The 21928-nt window shown below is 33.9% G+C and overlaps 1 protein-coding gene and 1 long non-coding RNA gene across 2 annotated transcripts; both read right to left on the bottom strand.

Annotated features, from left to right (window-relative positions):
* Window positions 1-572: 572 nt before the first annotated feature.
* LOC117905968 (phosphatidylinositol 4-kinase alpha 1-like) lies at window positions 573-1408 on the bottom strand. Its single transcript, XM_034818871.1, has 3 exons — window positions 1241-1408; window positions 930-1108; window positions 573-843 (listed from the first exon to the last, which is right to left on the bottom strand). The coding sequence occupies exons 1-3, from the start codon at window positions 1406-1408 to the stop codon at window positions 573-575; spliced, it is 618 nt and encodes a 205-aa protein (XP_034674762.1).
* Window positions 1409-9903: 8495 nt separating this feature from the next.
* LOC117905537 lies at window positions 9904-12623 on the bottom strand. Its single transcript, XR_004649737.1, has 2 exons — window positions 12094-12623; window positions 9904-10061 (listed from the first exon to the last, which is right to left on the bottom strand). It is a non-coding gene; the product is annotated as an uncharacterized LOC117905537 (long non-coding RNA).
* Between the last annotated feature and the right edge of the window lie 9305 nt (window positions 12624-21928).

Here is a 21928-nt window from a genome sequence, read left to right as displayed (position 1 = left end):
AGAGATGATCTCAAGCAATCATTACTTCAAAACTGTAGACATTTGACTCAGGATTGACTTCTAAGTGCAACTGGGGTGCACTGATCGATTTTTTTATCTGCAACCCTTAATTTGGTTTTCAAGCACACCCTAGAACTAATTTTTGTGACCCTTGCAGCGTAATCATATGTCAAAAGGATAGAACTTGAATGCGAGTTGGGATGTACTCAAAGAGGGTTCGATTTATGGAGCATGAAGGAAATGGCAGATTAATAACAGTGTTCTTGATCTTGGTCATCATGTCAATGCTGCTGGTAATTCGTGAACTGATTCCACGATCCTTCAAAATCTGGATAGAAAATAATCTGGCCCGTGAGCACCGAGTTTGACTTGAATCATTCTCAAGGCGTCATTGATCTAGCTTGCTTCGTTGAGATAAAACACTTTCAGAAATCCGAGGACTGAGAAGTCGAGATATCTCCATCTATGCTTTTGTTTAAAGGCAACAGTGAGCGCCTCCACGTTAATAGGAACAGGAATAGGGTATAATGCTTTTAATGGAGTCAAATAGCATCCACTGGGATAGTGCCTCTCTATAAAATTCTTTCAGCATAGAAGAAACAGATTATGCCGAGAGCAGTGCCATATCCAGTTGTTGCAAGACTTCCAGCGTTGCAATATGTCAAAATAGACAGACTCTTGGAGTCTTTTATATGGCTTTGAAGAATATTTACTCCATACGACCCAACTGCTCTGTTCCCAACAACATTCTCCTTAAGCATGCCTTCAGCAGCCTCTAGAAAAGTCTGAAAAACACTCATGGCTCCAAAAGCAGTGGCAGAAGTATACCAGAAATAGATGCGACTTGGCCAAAGAAATGAAATTCTCTATTATACAAATCAAGGGTTTTGGGGGTGAAACCATCAACAAGTCGCGGCCTGACAACTGACAATAATGCTTGAAATGAACTATTCTTTTCAGAGGCTGCATCTTTTCCCAATTCTGGACCATATTGCTCATCCTGTAGAGGCCATATCAGAATATGAGCAAATATATCGCTCCTTTGAGCAGCTCTGAGCAAATATCCTTCAACCAACCTCCCTTCATCATAGCGTAAAGCCTGAACCGGCTGGGGCATAAAAAAAGTAACTCGGTTAGGAGGATATGATTCCAAAGCCTTAAGAACATAAGCCATAACACGTGGGTGTCCCTTATATGCAGGAGTGAGGAACTCAAGAGCCTATTTAATTGAACAAGCTACCCAATGTGGCAATTGTTGCAAGAGTGTTGAATTTTCATCAACTTCCTTTGGGGTGACAAAATATGGCAATGCTTCTGGCATGCAGCGGAGATCTATTATGTGAAGCTGAACCAGCTGAGTCACTTCAGCCTTCAAGAAAGGAACTGTTGGGAGCCTTGAGGTCAACATTCTGATGCTTCTTCTGATATTGTCTCAAACTCCCGAAAGTGAATAACTCTGTAATCAAGTTTATAGTCCTGTTCGTATCATCAACCCAAGAGTTATAGAACTTAATGATGTTGTCGTGTTTCAATGACATCAGCAGATGAACCTCTGAATATAATCTTTCCTGCTGTTGAGGGGACTGTAATAGATCCTCAATTTCCACTTGACCCCGTGCGACTTCGATCTATTCCGTCTACTTCATCAAATGCCTTATAGACGGTCTTGAATGCTTAGCAGTGGATGTCAGCCATGCATGACTCTTATCTTCTATCTCAGGAGAGGTACGTGAGTTGAGCGAACTAACTGATTGTGAGAGGCTCCGAGAAACCAACGAATGATTTAGCAAAAGCAATCTTCGAGAAAGAGGGGCCAGTTGTAACCAAACCTTGAGAAGCAGAGGGCTGATTTCACTGAAAGTGATCTACGGACCCATAAAAATTTCTGGTTCTGGTATTTCAAATAGTGAATTCCTCTCTGAAGAACTGGACTGAGCATGCTGCACTTCGATCCCTAGATTGATCCACCTTACGACGAAGTTCAAGCACATTCTGACTTGATTGAGCAGTCTTGTTTTAGATATAGATATCAACTGATCTGGGGAAAAATCCCCTTTTTATTTCATTAGAATCTTTAGGAATATGACTAGGAAAATTTAGATGATCCAGAAAATCCTTGTTCATGAATTTTTAATCTCAGGGAAACCTACAGGGACATGGCCTATATGAAATTTCCGCCTTTCTTGGAATACTCAATAGAGAGATGCTAAAAAAAAGGTGAACCCAAACCAGAGAAAGCACCACCACCATTAGTATTGAGAACGAGGAAGCCTTGGAGACTTGTAGAATTGTTGGTCGGTTTTACGTAGTACTAATGCTGGATGATGTTGAGTAAAGCCTTTTGTAAACTGGGATATTGTGTAGAGCAATAGGCATTACTTCAGAAAAACAGGAAAAATTAAGTCACGACAGTAGTTCGAATAGAACTTCAATCCCTGATTTTTCCACAAATAGTCGACAAATTCCAAAGTTCTGTTAACCAGTGTAGTCACATGAAAGATGGAGAGTTGAACGAGCTGCTTATTATTGATGTCTACTACAGCTGAACCCATCAAAGCAACTACAGCAAAGGCCATCCTTTTCTTTGTCTTCAAGATCCATTTCCATTACAGCAGCCTCATTAAGTCTTCTTGGTGACTCTACATTATCATCCCATTGTTCCCAAGGAACCACAATGCTAAAGTTTCTTCCACTTCCTTTAAAAAAAGTCGTCATTTTTTCCAAAAAAAATAATAATTTGGTGATTCAACTTTTGTTGGACTGATTTGGGATAGGTCTTTTTGATGAGTAGTGGATCTCAGTAGCAAGAAAACTAGAGTGTTTTGCCTTAATTGTCGTTCATCCGTACCATATTCAGCAGTAGACCCAATTTACTCAGTTTGATCTTCAACGCTGGCACCATTCATATCAACATCAACGCTAGCATGAAGAGCATTAGCATGACCATCACCTGCATTAGGGATTTCTAAACCAGAATTCACCATGTCACGATTATTGGACTCGTCATCCATTCCTACATGCATGTTCAGGAGTGGCTTAGAAATCCATGCTCCTTCCAGGAACTTGATGAGAAAAGCCGAGAAGTAGAAAGCTTCAATTACGCCAGAGAAAAATATGAAGCCAATTATAGAGGAGATGTTCTGGTGCCAGCACAATACAGTAACTAGAGACATTAGGCAGGTGATGACTGGCATTACAATTATAACTGCCAAGCCGGATGCATTATCCAAGCAATTCATGTCTCTGAAACCAAAAGCGACAGTCTAGCGTAACGATATTAAGATCCAGCTCTAAATACTGATCCAAAAGTAGTGACTTAGAAGACATTGATGCCATTTCGAGTATATGGAATGTTCCCAAAAGCAAACCCTGTCCACAGGTTAAGGTATCAAAACCTGTGCTAGGTGGTGCTATCAGCTTGGAAGAAACCTTCTGTGGCTGCTTGAATTCAAATTCTGGTGTCTTGTAGTATCATGACATGGCTACGGTTGGAATTCTCAAACCCAGAGAGAGTTAGTTGAGATTCCAGGTCATAGGAAATTGATCCATTTTCAATGTTGGGTGTATTCGTTTGCATGATTCCAGAAATCACGAGACGCCATTCTGTTCAAATCAAAGTACCGAATCTGGCAGTCATGGGAAATTCTTTAATTTCCATCTTGAAGTCTCATACTCATCTGCAATGCTTTCGGGAATTAGGAACGACGTCTCGAGAAAGCCACTCACAACTGGTGCCTACTGTAGCCGAAAATGTCGAACTGATTGGACATCAATGATCATCAGACAACCTTTGCCAACTTTTCCTACAACTCTTCTTGTCATGAGCAGAAATGTTCGGTGGCTCACGTCAGTTTTCAATGGCTTTCATGTCAGAAGAACCTGCGTTTTTAGACTCTATCTCAAACAAAATATCACAAACAAACTCCCTATATCCAATATCACAAACAATCTCTTCGTTAAGTCTTTGTTGTTTCTTTCCCCCACTGATATCACAGTGGTTCAACTCAGGCAGCCAGCTTAGCAAGTTACACAAGCGCTTCTCGGGAAGTTCATTTAAACAGCAGGGATGCTTCCCAAGCATTCTGGGAAGTTATAAAAGGATTTCTCACCAATGGGCTCACTGTCCTCCATCAAAATCACTACATGTGTAGCAGCATGACCGTCGCCGACGTGCTTGAGGTGAACATCAGCATCAAGTTACTTGCCATCTTTATTGAATTCAGCAAACCTCTCATCTCTGAGATCTTCAATAGACTCTCATTGCAGTTTGCCATCTTTTCTTGAATAACTTTTGTTTCGACATTTTCGGAGTATTTTGTAGCGATACCATCAATATGAGCACTTGCATATCTATATATAGTCAATGGCAGCATGTATATCATCTGCAATTCCAACTGCATAGGCCATGAAGAAGTTAAAGTGTAACCAGTCGTAACTCCAGTTGCCTTTATCTGGTTCGAACCTTGAGGAAGAGCAGCTTACTGACTCGATCAAAGACACGGCTGCAACTTACGGGTCTGCTCATGGAGCTTAAGTACATTTCCAGAAAACTGCTTCTGAGGCTTGTACTGATGAAGCCGATTCTTAAATCTTTTGTAGGTATCCATAATTTCCTTCAACGGGGATCCGTTTGGCATCAGTTTCAGATGTATTAAGCCACTGAGGTTGGGCATTAGAATTTGAGGTGAGACTAGGGAAGCTTGAGTGGAGGCTTTGCGTGTTGTGTTACCAACATCAATGAAGGAGTGGACTTCGACTGTTTCAATGGAACATTGTATGGATTCTAGGAGGTCTTCATTCTGGATGCATCTTCATTCTAGGAGTTTAAGACCAAACTAATTTATTTGTAAAAAAAAATGGTAAGAATAGTACCCATTTCAAAATATTTGTCAAAGTAATATTTTTTATCCACGTAAGCATCCACATAAATTTTTATTCTTTAAGTGTAAAAAATCACTGTTGGTGACTGTGGTTTTAAAACTTACAGAAATATCCTTAAAACCACAATTACAAACTGTGGTTTTACAATTTCTCTTAGAACCATAGTTAGTAACTGTGGTTTTAAAAGTTACAACAATATCCTTAAAACCACAGTTAGTAACTGTTGTTTTACAATTATTTTAAATCCGCATCTATTTTAATGGTGTTGTAATTTTAATATTATTTTTTAAATATTTTTTATCAAAATAACCATAAAACCACAGTTAGTAACTACGGTTTTACAATTATTTTCAATCCACGTCTATTTTAATGGTGTTGTAATTTTAATATTATTTTTAAGATGTTTTTTTTATCAAAATAACCATAAAACCATAGTTAGTAACTGTGGTTTTACAATTATTTTTAATCCACGTCTATTTTAATGGTGTTGTAATTTTAATATTATTTTTAAAATATTTTTTATCAAAATAACCATAAAACCATAGTTAGTAACCGTGGTTTTAAAAATGTCATAAAAACCATAGTCACATATGGTGGTTTTATAATTTTATTTAAAACCACAGTCACGGACTGTGGTTTTACAATTTTCACAAATATTTTTAAGGGGAACTCATGTGTAAAAAAGTATGGGATTTTAGAAATTTGCTTTTCACAAATTTTTTCGTTGTGACTGTTTTAAAATATATATTATCTTTATTTTTTCATATTTTCCTTGAAATTTTGAGAAAATAATTTGATCTACATGCATTCCCATAAAAAATTATATATTTATGGTAAATAAAATATTCATTTGTTTTACGAATATTTTCACATATGAACTAAAGAAAATTATTTATTCATATTATTTTTAAATTTTAAAATAACTAAAGAAAGTGTTTATATTATTTTAAAATTTTATATTTTCATATGAAAATTAATGCCAATGATTATGATTTTAGGTTATTTCTTATTAAGTATGATTTGAACTTATGTCTTGGTTAAAATGTATAATTTTTTAATTATATGAAAGAAAAATAGGTAATGGTTGTAATAATTTATTTAGTTAGAATTTCTTTCATTTAGACTTTAGGATGCATTTGAGTTTTATTTGTTTAAATTATCAAGGAAACAGGAGAATAACATAACATCACTAATTTGAATTAACACTTTATATAACCTTAAATGTATAAACCAAAGTATTATAGTTCTACAAACATGAAATAAGATCTCAATGTGTCCCACATGATGGAATCTTTCTATTTCGTTGTGAACATTTACGGTAGATGGCCATATTTGTTGTATCCATCTGTGCTATCTGAAAAGTCTCCATCTCTATAGACTGTGACACGTCATCTACATGAGCTGTCAAGTTAGATGGAACCGATGGAGGTAGAACTCGACGTACACATGGAGCTCGATGTCCTCTAGGTACCCATACATGTAATCATGCGGCATGAGTTGTTCCCTGAAGAAAATGTAGAGATGTAATGGATTCTGTAACAGGTGGAGGTGCAATAGACTCTGTAACAGGTGGGGGTGCAATAGACTCTGTAATAGGTAGGGGTGCATCCAATGATATAGATGGCTGAACAGGGGTAGCGGTAGATGGTATGTTAGTCTCGGGTCGAGATGAATGGGCTGGTATGGATACATCAGGGGGAGAGAGTGGTGACTCTAATGATGCAGATGGCTAAAATAGAGGAAAGGTAGATGTGACTGGTGGATGTGAGAGTTGTACCAAAGTAGATGCCAAATGTACATGTCGGTGACCAACTTGACGACCACCTCTCCCCCGACCTCTAATGGGTGGTACCCTAACAGGCATAATCAATGATGGTGGTCTCATGGATGGCCCTGAAGATGTGGATGACTCATGTGTCGAGTGTAAGCGATGGTCCTCTCCTATAGCACATAAAACATCAATAGCAATTCGGTGAGTTTCCTCCAAATCATTTGAAATACGGCGGTGATCCGTATAAGAAAATGAAACATGAGGCATTTGCACATAATTTAAGTTTAACATTAATTAAAAAATGGTTTTGTATCTCAAATGCTCTCACCAATAACTCAGTGGCAGAAGCTGTACTATGGAACCTCATATGATCTCTATGCAAAACAGGTGCGATCAGGCGTCGCGTGATACGTCGATACCATTGCATATATGGATCATAAAAAGCCATGACAGTAATCGCAAGTGATGCTATCGCAATACGCTCAGAACGAGTAGCCCAAAGAGAAATATACTGAGCATGGAATGTAACCCAATCATACTGATGTCGTCCTCACCTATCCACTAAATGTAGCTCCATATCTATCAAACAAGGTGGAGGTATCCCTTGTTGCATATGAAACTGGTGTAAAACTCGCTCTGGTCTATGCCACTCGATAATATCAAAGCAAATTAGAGGCGACATAGTTCGCCAAATTTCTTCATCAGCCTGACATATAGCCGGAAGATGTGCAATCAAATCTGCTGTATATGGTTCCCATAATACCTGTAATTTTTTTAAAAAAATAATTAGTCACGTTGGTGGAAAATATTGCAAAGGTAATCTTACGCATCTACACTTTACCTAATCCTATGTCTGGGCATCCAATTGATCTTGATAGAATGTCAACACATGTGGTGATGGGTTATGAGACCAAGACAGGGGTACTCTCCACCTATGGCCCAATGGATCGACTGGGAGTGCCTCATCTAGCAATAAATGATCATGTAAACCATCAACTACATCATCATGTACATGTGGGACTACTATAGGCATTGGAGGACGACCGAAATCAGGTCGACCCACATGAAGTCTCTCCCATGACCACAACTACAAAATCAGATAGCATTATCAAAATTAGACAACTTACAACAATAATGTGAGTCAATTAATTAGAATAGATAGTTATGTCAAAATACCTGTAATAGTGTGATAGGTCCAGAAATCTCTGTGGTACTATCCAAACTCACACGACATAGCTCTCTCTATATAGGTATGCCAACACTGCATTGCCCCAACTATAGTGAGAAATCTTAGTGAAGTCTCTCAATAGTGGAAGGTAACATAACTGCACATGTGTGCCAGTCTTGTCTGCAAACAATGCTCCACCCAATAGTGCTAATATGAAAGCACGCGCATAACGCTGTAAAATATCATCGTCGACCCCTACTGGTGGATATGAGAACTGCTCATGCAACCATCATGCTGATATAGATGACCCTCTAATCTGGGATGGAGGTGGGACGACATCTAAAAGCTTAGAACATAGTAGTGACCAATCTATGTCACATGTGCCAGTGATAGGAGGCCCGTGAATACATAATCCTAGAATCATGTCTACATCCTGTAAAGTAATAGTCATATCTCCCATAGGTAAATGAAATGTGTGTGTCTCGGGCCGCCATCGCTCAACAAGACTCGTGATCAATGGCCAATCTAGTGAAATGTGGCCGACACAATATACACCATAAAATCCAGACTGCATCACATATTGCCAAATACGAGGATCCATCTCCCACTCTCGCATGAATGTCCATAAACGTTGTCGACATGTCAAGACCTGATTAAGCTATAAATAAGAACTTAATTAAGGTTTATGATTATGTTTTTCTATACATCTATATTTATATATACATATATACCTAACCAGAATCCACTAATTGAGACCTATGTCTGTCCTGTAACATTAAAATAGAGCGATCTAATGGATCTTGATCGAATCTGGCCTCTCTATGCTCCATTACTATACTGTCATAATAAACTAATGTTAATATTATAATTTAAACAATTTCGACAGAGTCTCCCCTATAAAAAAGGTATTCTCTAAAATACAAAGATCCTGATTAATCAAAATATTTATTTGCAACCAATATCAATATCCAAGTACAATAATTTTTTTTAAAAAATTGTCAAACACTAATGTTCACATCCAAATTTTAAAAATTTCGGCAGAGCATCCTCTATAAATAGGGTATTCTCCAAAATACAAACAATCTGATTAATCAAAATATTTATTTGCAACCAATATCAATATCCAAGTACAATAATTTTTTTAAAAAATTGTCTAACACTAATGTTCACATCCAAATTTTAAAAATTTCGGCAGAGTATCCCCTATAAATAGGGTATTCTCCAAAATATAAACAACCTGATTAATCAAAATATTTATCTGCAACCAATATCAATATACAAGTACAATAATGAAAAAAAATGTAATAATATAATGTTCGCATCCAAATATTAAAATTTCGACATAGTCTCCCCTATAAATAGGGTATTCTCCAAAATACAAACAACCTGATTCATCAAAATATTCATATTACAATTTTGAAATTAACAGCAAAGTCTCTCTTATAACATAAGTATTGTCCAAAATACAAATAACATAATATCAACATCCAAAGCCTAGCACCCATCATGAAGGCCCAACACCCATGTTCTCACTACAAGAAAAACTAGAAATTATGACGCTTTTTAAGCGTCAAGAAAGGCAAAAGATGACGCTTTCTTAAAGCGTCATTTCCTAGCCTGTCATTATAGGTTTCAATCAATAATGACGCTTTTAAAAAGCGCCATCATTGATTTATGCCTTCAATGACGCTTAAAGAAGCGCCATCTTTGACTTACGTTAACAATGACATTTATGGAAATGTCATCTTTGAGCATTTTATATTGAAATAAGCTTTAGAAAATTGTCAACATTGACACTTATACAAGCGTCATCTTTGATAAATTTTATCAATGACAGTTTTAAAGTGTCATCTTTGAATATTTTTTATTAAAAAAATATTTTGTTATTAAAATAATGGATATCCTACAATTAAATAATAAAAAATAATCATAAACCATAAAATTGAATCAAACTTTATTAATTAAATTTTGCAATAATAAATATACAACAACTTAGTCCCAATAATTAATGAAAGGGCTTATACATAACAATTTCATACAAAATTGATAATTATCTCAAAACAGAATTGACAATTCTTCAATATAAAAACAAACACTAGTGCAAAAATTGGTAAAATGAATATAATCTACAATAAACTTAGTTCAACTTCATAATGAATTTAGTCAAGAAATCATTAGCTCAACTAAACAATTTCTCTTCTTTTGGGAACTTGAAGAGCATTGATTTTTTTTATTTGTAACCTGCAAACAGAGAGGAAACAAAAAACATTATTTCTAAAAAAACACAACCAAATAACAATGAAATAATATTGTAGGAACTCATAATAGAGAAAGAAAATTCCTCACCAATTAAACTTACTAAATCAAAGGGCTTTCTATTAGCTAAATTATTGCCTTCTAGTTACCAGTCCACAACTAACATGTAAAAGAGCAATCTAATTCTAAAAAAATAGAATAATAGTTATAATAAAAAAAACATATAAAAGAAATCATTGTAATGTTCAAATAATATATTACATGCATTTTGAAAGGAAAAAAAAAAGTCTAAGCTTGAATAAACTAAAACCTATGCGCATATACAAATCACATGCACCCTTTGAAGTTTAAGCAATATAAAAGACAAATATCATGATAAAAATATTTTAGAAATGATTCCCATTAAATTAGCACATTATTAGCACTCATATATTTTTAATAATTATATGGTCCATATTATTATTAAATTGCAACAAAATGCAAGGGAACCATTAGAAATTTATTGTCAATAGTTAATCCCAAACCAAGTATATGATCAAAAGCTTTTAAATAATAAGATCCAAAAAAAAAAGAATAAATTAAAATGAAAAGGAAAAGAAAAGAGAAAAAGAAAGTATTTAATAATATAGAAATGGAGAGAGAGAAAGCCCATTCAAGAATATATTTCTATTTTTTAAAATCATGAAAGTACGTAGAATAATGGAAAAGACATAAAGAATTGATTCTTTAAACTTTTTTTCAATCAATATCCAAGCATCTTGTGGAGCATAACAAGAAGAATCCTTATATTTATAGCAATCTATAATGAGATTATTTTCCCAATATATCATATAAATTTTTAGAATCTTCCGTATTCAATTATCCAATTTATAATGAGATATATATCTTTTATTTTTTCCTATATTTGACAATCACAAAAAAAAAAAAAAAAAACTAAAAAACAAAAAAGCAAACAGTAAAACAATAAATGGTTTAAGTTTATTATGACTATTTTTTAATCTTTTGCTCTACATTTTTGCTACACTTTTTGTTTTCTAATTTTAAAATGGAAAATAATAATATATTTTATATAAAAATAAAATAAAATTCCTAACAAATTACATTAAAAAAATAAAATGATTTTTAAAAATTATTTAAAATAGTATTAACATTATGTATAGTAAATTTATAAAATACTAATAGAGGAAGAAATTAAAAAGTGTTAATGTATATGATGTATATGATAAAACCCATGCATTCCTTCTAATATATTTTACTAAATTACAAATAAAAACTTGTAGAATATAATTTTTCGAAATATGACATAATTCATGGTCTAGAGAGACTATTATTATTGAACCTCCTAAAACCAATAAGAGAAAATGAGTTAGAACAAAATATCATGGTTATAAATAGTCAAGATTTCTCAAGTGTAACTATTGTGAAATTTTAAATAGAACTACTGTGAGTTTTAAAATTAGTTAATAATATTAATGGATTGCCTCAAATCCATCACTTCTATGTTATTTTTATAGTGAAGAAATTTATCCAATTCTCTAACCTAAATTATTAACAACCTTACCTAAAACATTACAAAGAGAGAATAGATTGAGATCTAAATGTGTTTCAAGGGAGGTAAAAGGTACATCAACATCCAGTTTTGCTAAAAGCTCCTTAAGGCTGACTATTGATAAAAATGTTAAGTACCAACATAAAAAATCTAATGTTGAAAAATACGTAGAGACATCACAATTGAATTACACAACCCGCAACATCAAAATTCTCCATACTCTTATAAATGAAATAAAAAGAGGAATAACAAGGCTACTCGTGTGCGAGAGATTCTGCACCATAACCCACATGTAAAAGAGAATAAAAAATTCATTTAATCCCCAACATCATATCACTCAACTAGAAGATAACACAATCCACTAATTTTCATATTGGCATACAATTTTTTTAGGCACACAATTTTCAATAAATGAAAACTTATAAAAATAATAAATATATAAATTCAAGTAAAGGAATAGGATTGTACCTTTGCTAAGATGATGTCCAGAAGATCAAGTCTCATTTTGGGCCAAAACGCTCCATTTGATGCTTGTAAACCAACAAAAACCATTAAAAAATAAATCCTTCCCATTTAAATAAAACAAACAAGAAATAATAATAATAATAATAATAAATAAATTAAGAGAGATGCATGCCATCCAAGTGGCTTGATGGGGACTTAGAAGTTAGGACAAAGCACTGAATCTCTTATCTCTAATGTAGGAATAGAGCACCTCATTTCTCCACTACCTGTCAATGCACATTGTTAGATCACTTTAAATATCTTCTCTTAATAATGCTCTGTTCAAAAACATATAATTTCTCATTTAACAGAATTTTTAATGTAATTAAAAATAAGATCAGTATGCAACAAAGATTCCAATCAAATTTTGTTTTCTTGAGATAAGGGATAGAGTACTCATAAATGTCTAAAATGAACAAATCGAAGAAAAATGTGAAAAAATGAGTTTTTTCGCTGGTAATAATTGTTTTAACTTGTTAAGAAAAACGTGAAATTATTTTGTTTTCTCAAAATCAGAAAGAAAAAAAAAACTATTTCATTTTCTCCATATAAAAAAAACTAAAAAAACAAAAACTGTGCAAAAACTATTTCATTTTCTCCAGATTAGGAAAACTAAAAACCTTATTTCATATTTTTTTTTTTCCGATTAGAAAAACTAAAAAGAAAAAAAAATAAATTTCATTTTCTCTGGATTAGGAAAACGAAAAAAAAAAAATCTATTTCATTTTCTCCAGATCAGAGAATTTTTTTTTAATATATATATATATATATATATATATATATATCATTTTCTCCTATAAAAAAACCAAACAAAACAAACAATTCCATTACATCCGTATCAGAAAAACTAAATAAAAACAAAAACTATTTCATTTTCTCTTGATTAAAAAAAAAAAAAAAAAAAACAATTTTTTTTCTCTAGATCTGAAAAACTAAAACAGAAAAACCTCAGAAAGTTGGAGGCCATTGTCATTGTAGAGGCTCAAGATTTCTCATTGCAATTGCTCGTTCATAGTGAGATTGAACTTGTCAAGATCAGAACTTGCCAGATCTCATGATTTCATCTACAATCTGTGGGTAGAAACCACAAACAAAGGACTAGAGGGAGGAGAGGACAACACGGAGGGTGGAGAGGGAGAAGACATCAAGAGTGGTGACACCTCAGGTGGCGTTGACAGTTGCTGTGGGTTGGGGATGTGGGTATGGACTCCATGTCTTTGTGCTTGTCGAGGTGTGAGAATGTTTATCAGGGTTTGAGGATTTTATTTGTGAGAATAAAAAAGAGGTTTATATAGGTGGAGATAAAATGACCCTTCTTTAAAGCATCAAGGTATTTCAAAATAACAAAAACCCCTACAATGACACTCATAAAAAGCGCCAAGGAAAAGAAGCGTCATTGTAATATAAAAAAACGTCATCATTGATGTAGATCCCTAGAGTGCCAACATTAACCCATTTTTTTCTTAAATTTTGACACTTTTAAGAAGCGCCAAGGAATGAAGCGTCATTATATTAGTTTTTTGTAGTAGTGTTATTTAGACAAGAACGATGATTGTGACCATTTTGTTTGCACAAACCACATGTAACCAAGGTTTTACCTTCTCTAACATCCATTTCATTGTGCAAACGAGTAGATTTAGGTCGTCCACTTGACACATGTTTCATTGAATCTACAGGCACAATAACTAGACCAACATATGGTGGCCACTTGTACTCATTGTGTATGGGGTTAAACAGTGGTGCCCAAGTGCTAAATTACGATTGTATAGTATAATAATGTTGAACAAATGATCTAAAATCAATTGAACGAAAATGACATGCCGCTAGAATATGACTACATAGGAATCCATATATGAGTGTTTTGCCACATGTGCATCCATGCTCACGTAGGTTAACACGATATGTTCTTCCACCAGATGATGTCTTTTTACTACCCTTACTGGCCTTCACATGAAACAGTCCTTGGAAGTGGTCATACAAAACAACCTCATGAGAACCTGCCTTAACAATATTTGCATTAATATTAGCATCAACATAAGGAGTGTATTGTTCACCTGAAGCAAGTCGACTAGCACCATGTTCTCTTTTTACAGTAAAGTAACTATTAACTCGATAGAATGCCAATTGAACAAATGCGGTGATAGGGAAACTTCGTGCCCCTTTAAGCACACTATTGAACACTTCTAACATGTTTGTAGTCATTATGCCATATTGTCGACCTCCATCATGTGATAGTGCCCATTTCTCAAAGGGAATAGCTTCTAACCAGCTGAGTGCGTCTTGATTGATTCTCCCAATTGTCTCCATATGCATGTTGAATTTTTCTACCTTAGTTTCTAAGGTGGCTCTGCATAAAAGTTGTTTCAAGCATTTGTCCTTAAAGTGAGTCATAAAGTTGCTAGCAAGATGGAGCATACAAATTCGATGATATGCATTTGGCTCAGACCAACCAAGATAAACATCAGCAAACGCAGCCATAATGCCCGGATGACGATCAGAGATAACACAAAGACCCCTCCTTTAAGCTACTCGATTTCTAATACATGCCCAAAACCATCCCTAACTATCAACATTTTCACTCTCAATTAATGCAAAAGCAAAAAGAAACAATTGATTTCCATCACAACCCATGGCAATCATTACAGTGCCCTTATACTTCCCATACAAGTGTGTACCATCAATAGTTAGCACAGGACGACAATGCTTGAAGCCCTTTATGGAAAGATGAAATGCCCAAAAGACTCATTGAAATACCTCTTCATTTCACATATTTCTTGGGAATGTTTTAGAAATTACAACACATCCTTGATTGGCTTGCTCTAAGGCACCAAAAAAAATGTGGCAGTTTAGTGTATGATTTATAGAAATCACCAAACAAATTAGTTAATGCTTTATGCTTGCCTTTCGAAGCCTTAGTGTATGAGATATGGTACCCGAATCTTTCTACAACACTTGCTTGAATGGCAGCCACTGAAAGTGTGAATTGTGTCTTAATCATTCCCTCGATATGGGCGACTATCAGGTTTGAGTCTAACTGATGATGATCTTGGTTCATGCAAGGATTGACACATGTGTGTGGGCCACTATATTTGTTGATCTCAAATAAAGATGTCCCTTTAACAACCGTAGCACGAAGTCTCCAAGGACATTGAGACTATTCAACTTTCTTGCATCTTAGGACCAACAATTTCTTTGTGGATGACAAAACGATATACTCTTGGTGCGAATTAATAGAGTACATATTTACAGCATGTTGCAAATCTCCTTTGGAATTAAATATTTGTCCAACTATGAACTCTCCAATTGGATGTCCCATAAGAATGTTTCCCCATGCGGTCCATTCACTTGACACAACATGACCAATGTTTTCAACATTTTCAAACTATGGTGATGGTGCAAAATGATATTGCATTGGAGATAATTCAATTGGGTCATCTAAATCCTCTATATTTGGATTGTTTGACAAGTTACATCATTCCCCATCCGCAGCCACATATCTCATTTGTTCTCTTTCAATTGCCTCATGAACAGCTAAAAAGGGCGAGCTACCTTCCCTATCTTGATTATCATCATTATGAACATCCTCGGCTCCTACACTGTCATCATCACATTGTCTTCCTTCTTCGTCTTCCTCATCATCTTCTGATCTATGCTCAAAAGTAATTGGATTTTGAACATTACTAGTACCATCATTTTCACCAAGTAACAAAGGCATGTAATTACCAATTGGTGAATTCATTTGTAAGTCAATAGGTACTTGTTCAACAAATAACTCAACTTCATCCATCCCAAATCTGTTATGCATTTCTAACATTCGAGCTACACCACTATCATTCTTTACTGGGTAAGATTGGAATTTATTCCCTTTTTTCATAGGATACTTACAACTAAGAATTAATCGAAAATGTTCTTTATTGATGTCAGTGACCGAGTATATCATTTCCAACAGTTGTTCATATGTTGTCCCAAGAGGCACATCAATAGGTTCAACCACAACTCTATCCCCAACATAATCAACATCGGTTTGTGTTCTCACCATTTTCCCATTATAAAAACAAACTATTACCACCGATAAATTAGACATAGTTTACCTATAGAAAAAGCCAAAAAAATCAAATCAATTTCATTTTTAACCACAAAATTACACAATAGAAAACATTAGTAATAACATCAATTTGTAATGAAATAACAAATAACAATAATAGGGTATGTTATTAACAATAATCAAATAACATATAACACCTTAATATCCAAATAATTCAATGTTTTTTATTAATAATATTTTCTTATTATTTGTTACCATCAAAATTGAATAAAAGGTTGTTATTTTTCCATTAACAATTAAAATGTCTTTGTTTAAGCTACCCAAATTAAGTGGGAATTTTTTTAAAATTTGTTCAAAATTTGATTTTATATAAGTTTCAAAAATGGGTGTAATGTGTACATATTCAACATAATTAATAGTTATGACTATAAATATTTTAATATTTTCCATTAAAATAATTAAAAAAAAAAAAGAAAGCGGAATAGTTAATACACTTTTGCTAATGTCTGGTTAATTTTTAAATTTTTTTAATTTAATTAAATTTCTACAATTTGTAATTTAATAAGTTAAATTTGTAGTAAAAACTAATATTTTCTATATATTAAATTTGTTTTTAGTGTTATTATTATTATTTTTTTATAACTATTGAGTTCTTCAAATACCTTATAATCTTTAGGAGTCTATCTTGATCTTATAGATTTTTCCCTCTATGACCTAAAATATTTATAAAAATATTCTAAATAACTTTCCTTATTATATGAGGAAATATGATATCACAATAATAAATTAACTTAGAAAATACTTTATATAATATTCTTTACAAAAAGGAATTTATACTAATTGAGAATTTGATACACATTCTAATATATGATACAATTCAAAAGCTAACCAATAATTACAAGCAAATTTCATGGTTTGGAGATCCAACCTAGGTTCTACATGTCTTTTTACAGTTTTATAAAGTTGTTAGCATTTGTAGAGGTGCTATTAAATGTTCCACATGCCATTAAATGATTCGAGTTCTAGGAGTCCTAGAGTTTGGTCATGATTCGAGTTCTAGGAGCCCTGTAATGGGGAAGAGATTGTTATATGCGCAATAGTATTATCTTTAGAAAAATGATGATTGAAAAATGACACACTCAGATCTCCTTGATCCTAATAATTTTTTTTTAAAATAAATAATAATAAAAAGTATATATTTTTTTTAGAGGAGAAAAAGAAAGAAAAATAAATTTAATAATCACTTCCAATTTTATAAAGTTAATAAATTATGAAAACAAATTTAAAAATAATTTGAAAAACTTAAGCATTTGTAATGATGGTTTCTCAGTAAATCTAGTAATTATAATAAATAAGAAGATAAAATATTTTAATAATAAACAAGTAATTATAACTCATAACCCTAAGGATTTATTAGGAAGTGTTTTGAAAATAGTTTTAAATTTACTTCTATTTGTAATATTTTTTTTAGAATAAAAATACATATAGGAAGATTTTGGACATGTTTTCTTCTTTTTGTTTTCAAATATTTATTAAAAATATATTTTATTTATAATATTTTATCTATCAAAAACTTGTGTTTGAAAACAATTAATAACTATACACAATTTGATATTTTTTAGTTTTCATAATAATAACAATAATAATAATAAGTGAAATATATATATATTCCTTTGTGGTTTTTTTTATTTATTTTAATTTTCTTCTATTTTTTATTTCTTTTTGTTCCCATTCGATTTTTAAACAAGTGGATTATGATTCATTTTTAATTTTTTATTAAAAAAGGAAAATAAAAAATGATTAAACAAATAATTTTTATATTAAAAAATTCAATCAATTTTCAAAATTATAAAATTATAAAAATTAATTCAAAAATAATTATCGAATATCCCTCAAAGAAAGTTAAAATAATTTCTTTTTGCGCTTTCCAGACCATTCTTTCTGGTAGTCCTCCCTACCATTCTTCTTGTCCTTTTTCTATCATCAAAACTAAAAAATTCCAAGCTTCAACCAGCAAAGAAGAGAGAGGTGAGAGAGATGAGAGATCCACAATATTCCCATGACAGCTATAAAAGGTCGGGCGAGCCGAGGGCCTATTCCACCAACATGCAGGTGAGTGGGGTGCCACATGATTCATGCCTAATTGGTGTCTCAGCTGATTCGTGTCCAGCTGGTGCTCCTTGATTGAGGGATTAATCAACAAAATTTATAACCTATTACACCATATACTAGGGTAGCAAAGACAAAGCTACTATAGCATAGTGGCTCTAGGATCGTTCACTGGGATGGGTTTTCACTTCACAAATGATATTAATTCAAAGCTGAATTGGTGCCTTTTCATTTCAAGGTTAGCTTTAAAAGAAAACATAAAAATGCTTGAATGAAAAAGGAAAGGTTTTAAGCTAACCAAAAGTAGTAACTGATTTTAATTACAAAGAAAAGTGTTTCTTGGAGTTTCAGATCACTAGGCTCAGATTCCTCATACAAAAATGAGAGTTCCGGTCACTTGTTTATTTTCCTCGCATTAGAGAATTAACATATAGTTCCTTCTCCAACCGGTGTTGTACAGATGCTTCCCATTAATGGGTTCAAACACTAAATCCCTCTCACTGATGCACCTTGCAATGGCTCATACCTCTCACCTAGCACTTGCCATTCAAAGTGATCTTTAACCTTGGATTACCCGTCAAAAGCTCGCAAGAGATAACTAATGGATGTCTCCTTGGAGTCCAAAAGCTTACCAAGTGTTGGCTATTCTAGAAAATCCTACCTTCAAGTCACCTCCCAGAGGCTCGCAAGGGGTAAACTAGTGAATCTCCATGGACGGAGATCACTTGCCTTACCAAGTGTTGGCCCAGGTGATTTAAAGGTGTTTTAAGTTAACTAAAAAGATAAAAACCATCAACGGGTCACACTTTCTCTTCATTAAAAACTAAAACAACAAAACTTCCAATTTATGCATGTGGAAACTTACCCGGTTACCTTAGCTCCAAGAGACAAAAAGCCTAGCCACTCATCCTCTGAGAAAACATCTCAGAGAATGTTTGGCTAGCAAGAAAATGAAAATGAAAGAGAAGACAAGAATATATAGGAAAAACAGAGCAAGTGCTCTGTATTTTACTTCCTTCCCAAAACTGTACAAAGGATCCCCTGGAACCACCCGAACCCCCAAGAACAGGCTCCTCGGGCTCCCTTAATACCACAATTACAATGATAGCTATTACCTTGATATTTTTGCCAAATTCCTAACTTAAAAGCTAAGGAAATCTATCATTGGTGACTTACAAGGAGAATTTGGGCATTTAGGCAACAAAAATCTAATGAAAAATATCTCCAAGTGTCGGTTACAAATATCGGGAAGCACTAAGGACCACTTCGCAGGTGACAAGTGAGGTCTGCGAGATTTCGCAGGTGCACAAGAGGAGCTGCGAAATTTCTTCATAGCAGGCAGCTGCTTCAACACCTTAGCAAAGTGGACTTCCATCATGTGGTGTTTGGCTTCCATCGCGGCGTGAAGCTTCAGGGGAACTCCATAGCACTGTGCAAAAAGGCTGCGAAATCACTTCGCAACAAAAATGGTGATTTCGCAGCACTTTTCTGAAGCCTTCCTTCAGCTTGGAGCAGTTGTCTTCCAAAGGCTGTAACTTCCTCATTTCAGCTCCAAATTGCACACGGTTTGAAGCATTGGATTGTTGACTTCCTAAGCTTTGAAAATGGTATATAGCATGTAGAAAATGGACTTCGGAAAGTGCTCCAAAAGTGGCTGCAGTGACTGTCATCAAGAATGCTTCATGGCTGGCTTTTCTTTGCTTTCCCTTTGCATTCCAGACTTGTTTATGGCAAAAGTGCTTCAAGGCTTTGATTCTTCATTCCTCTAAGCTTCACATTGCTTGCCAAGGATTCCATATAACTCTCCTCAATCTCCTAATGCTTTGGTGATCAAAATACTAACAAAAACACCAAAACTTACACATTTTGATTAGAATTGATTGAAAGGGGCCTTAACATGCTAATTGGGTTAAAAGGCACTAACTACTACTCAAAAGTGTTTAAAAGGATTAATTAGAAGCTATCAAATAGCACTTTTTGAGTAGTAATCACTCCCCCCAACCGACATATTGCTAGTCCCTTAGCAATGAAGGAGAGAAAAATAAAATAAAATTACCATAATTTACAACATCATGCTAATAAAAAAAAACAATTTTCAAGTGGCATGATTAATCAAACTCTCACATGGAACATTAAAGAAATAAAACTCAAACTTCAATAGGAGCTATCAAATAATTTGCCTAGTCACAATTCATAAAGAGAAGGCATTATGCAAATTTAAGCTTTAAAATCATTTCCACTTCTAAAGGACCAAACCTTACTCTTCCACAAAAATCTAAGTGTTACTTATTAGTTTCCGGATATAGTATGTCAAACTAATCTCTCCCCTCAACCTAGTTCTTTTCAAAGCTTAGCAAACTAATCAACCTCCAATAGGCTAAGAACGCACCTCTTTTTTCACAATTTTTTTCATTGTAGGAGTACAAAGCTTAAAGGTATTCTTTTTCTAAATTGTCCATGTAACGGGGGTCCATCGATGACTCCCAACCAATTAAGGTTTAGGGCATCAAGTTTTAAGGATTTTTCAACCACTAACTCCTCGGATTTCACCCCGGACTTTTGAGAATGAATTTTTAATACCCAAGCACCTACAGTATGTTAAACTCCACCTATCCACCCATGTAACGAGCATTGAGGTCGGTGACTCCCAACCACTGAAGGCTTAGGGCACCAGGCTTCAAAGATTTTCACCATATACCCCTCAGACCTTGCTCGGGTTTCAAGGTAAGTAAACATTTTTCTCTTTTTTTTTTTTTCAAAGACTCATTGGCCTTTTATAAGGTGTCCCAACACTATTAAATGAGGTCAAAGGTACCAAGTCTAAAATTTTCCTAAGTTAAGAGGGAAATAGTTTTTCATCTTATAATCGGAACCTAGTGTGCACAGTGTGTGAATAGCTTAAAGTGGAAGAACTAAGGTTGAATTCAATAGATATTTCAATAATTCATCAACTTTAGTAAGCATAATACAAACTCTAAGTCAAGTAAAAAGACAAAAATTCAATTTCTCCCTTTTCATTTTGAAAATTTTCCTTAATAACCATGGAGAGTAGAATAAAAACTTTAAAAAAAAATAAAAATTAAGCAAAAAGCAACTAAATTACCAAAATAACTTAGCATTAATAGCAATACTTACTTCCTCAACTCTCCCCCCAACCAAGCTGAACATTGTCCTCAATGTGACAAAAGCGATTAAAAAATAGGGAGGAAGTGGTACCTCCTAAGTGACATGGAGTCTGAGTCGTATAGGAGAAACCACATGTTTAAAAAAAAACAATAAGAGTTAGTGAGTAGAGGAAATAGAAAAATGCTAAGTTTAAACAAGAATTGATGTCTATATATGATGCATCATCAGTAATACATCCAATCCTAGAATATAAGACATCAAAATATGGAATTATTTATACTAATATAATAAGTAAATACAAAAAATAAAGAGATGATCAAGTAGTGGTAGGGTCTTGTGGAGCTGATGCATCTGTGGTGGCCTCTTGAGTGGGTTGAATCAGAACTTTGGCCTCTACTCTGGTAGTCTCCTTAGGTGGCATAGTCTCCTCAACTGGAGCTCTCAGCTGGCAGCTATGGGATTTGATGGTTTAAGGAGGTAAGAAATGGAATGAGAGGCTTCATGTGTGTGATCTCAAGG

Source organism: Vitis riparia, chromosome 2 (genome assembly GCF_004353265.1).
Source record: "Vitis riparia cultivar Riparia Gloire de Montpellier isolate 1030 chromosome 2, EGFV_Vit.rip_1.0, whole genome shotgun sequence".
Taxonomy (NCBI): Eukaryota; Viridiplantae; Streptophyta; class Magnoliopsida; order Vitales; family Vitaceae; genus Vitis; species Vitis riparia.
The sequence above is the reverse complement of the archived record's forward strand: the minus strand, read 5'-3'. Positions and strand labels throughout refer to the sequence as shown.

Bases quoted from the DNA above. Each gene is read 5' to 3' on its own strand.
- LOC117905968 (XM_034818871.1), bottom strand. From the start codon at position 1,408: ATGTTGACCTCAAGGCTCCCAACAGTTCCTTTCTTGAAGGCTGAAGTG. The intron at 1,109-1,240 runs GTAGCTTGTTCA...TTTATGCCCCAG, and splicing joins TGCAACAATTGCCACATTGG to CCGGTTCAGGCTTTACGCTA. The intron at 844-929 runs GTCAGTTGTCAG...TCTTTGGCCAAG, and splicing joins AGTTCATTTCAAGCATTATT to TCGCATCTATTTCTGGTATA.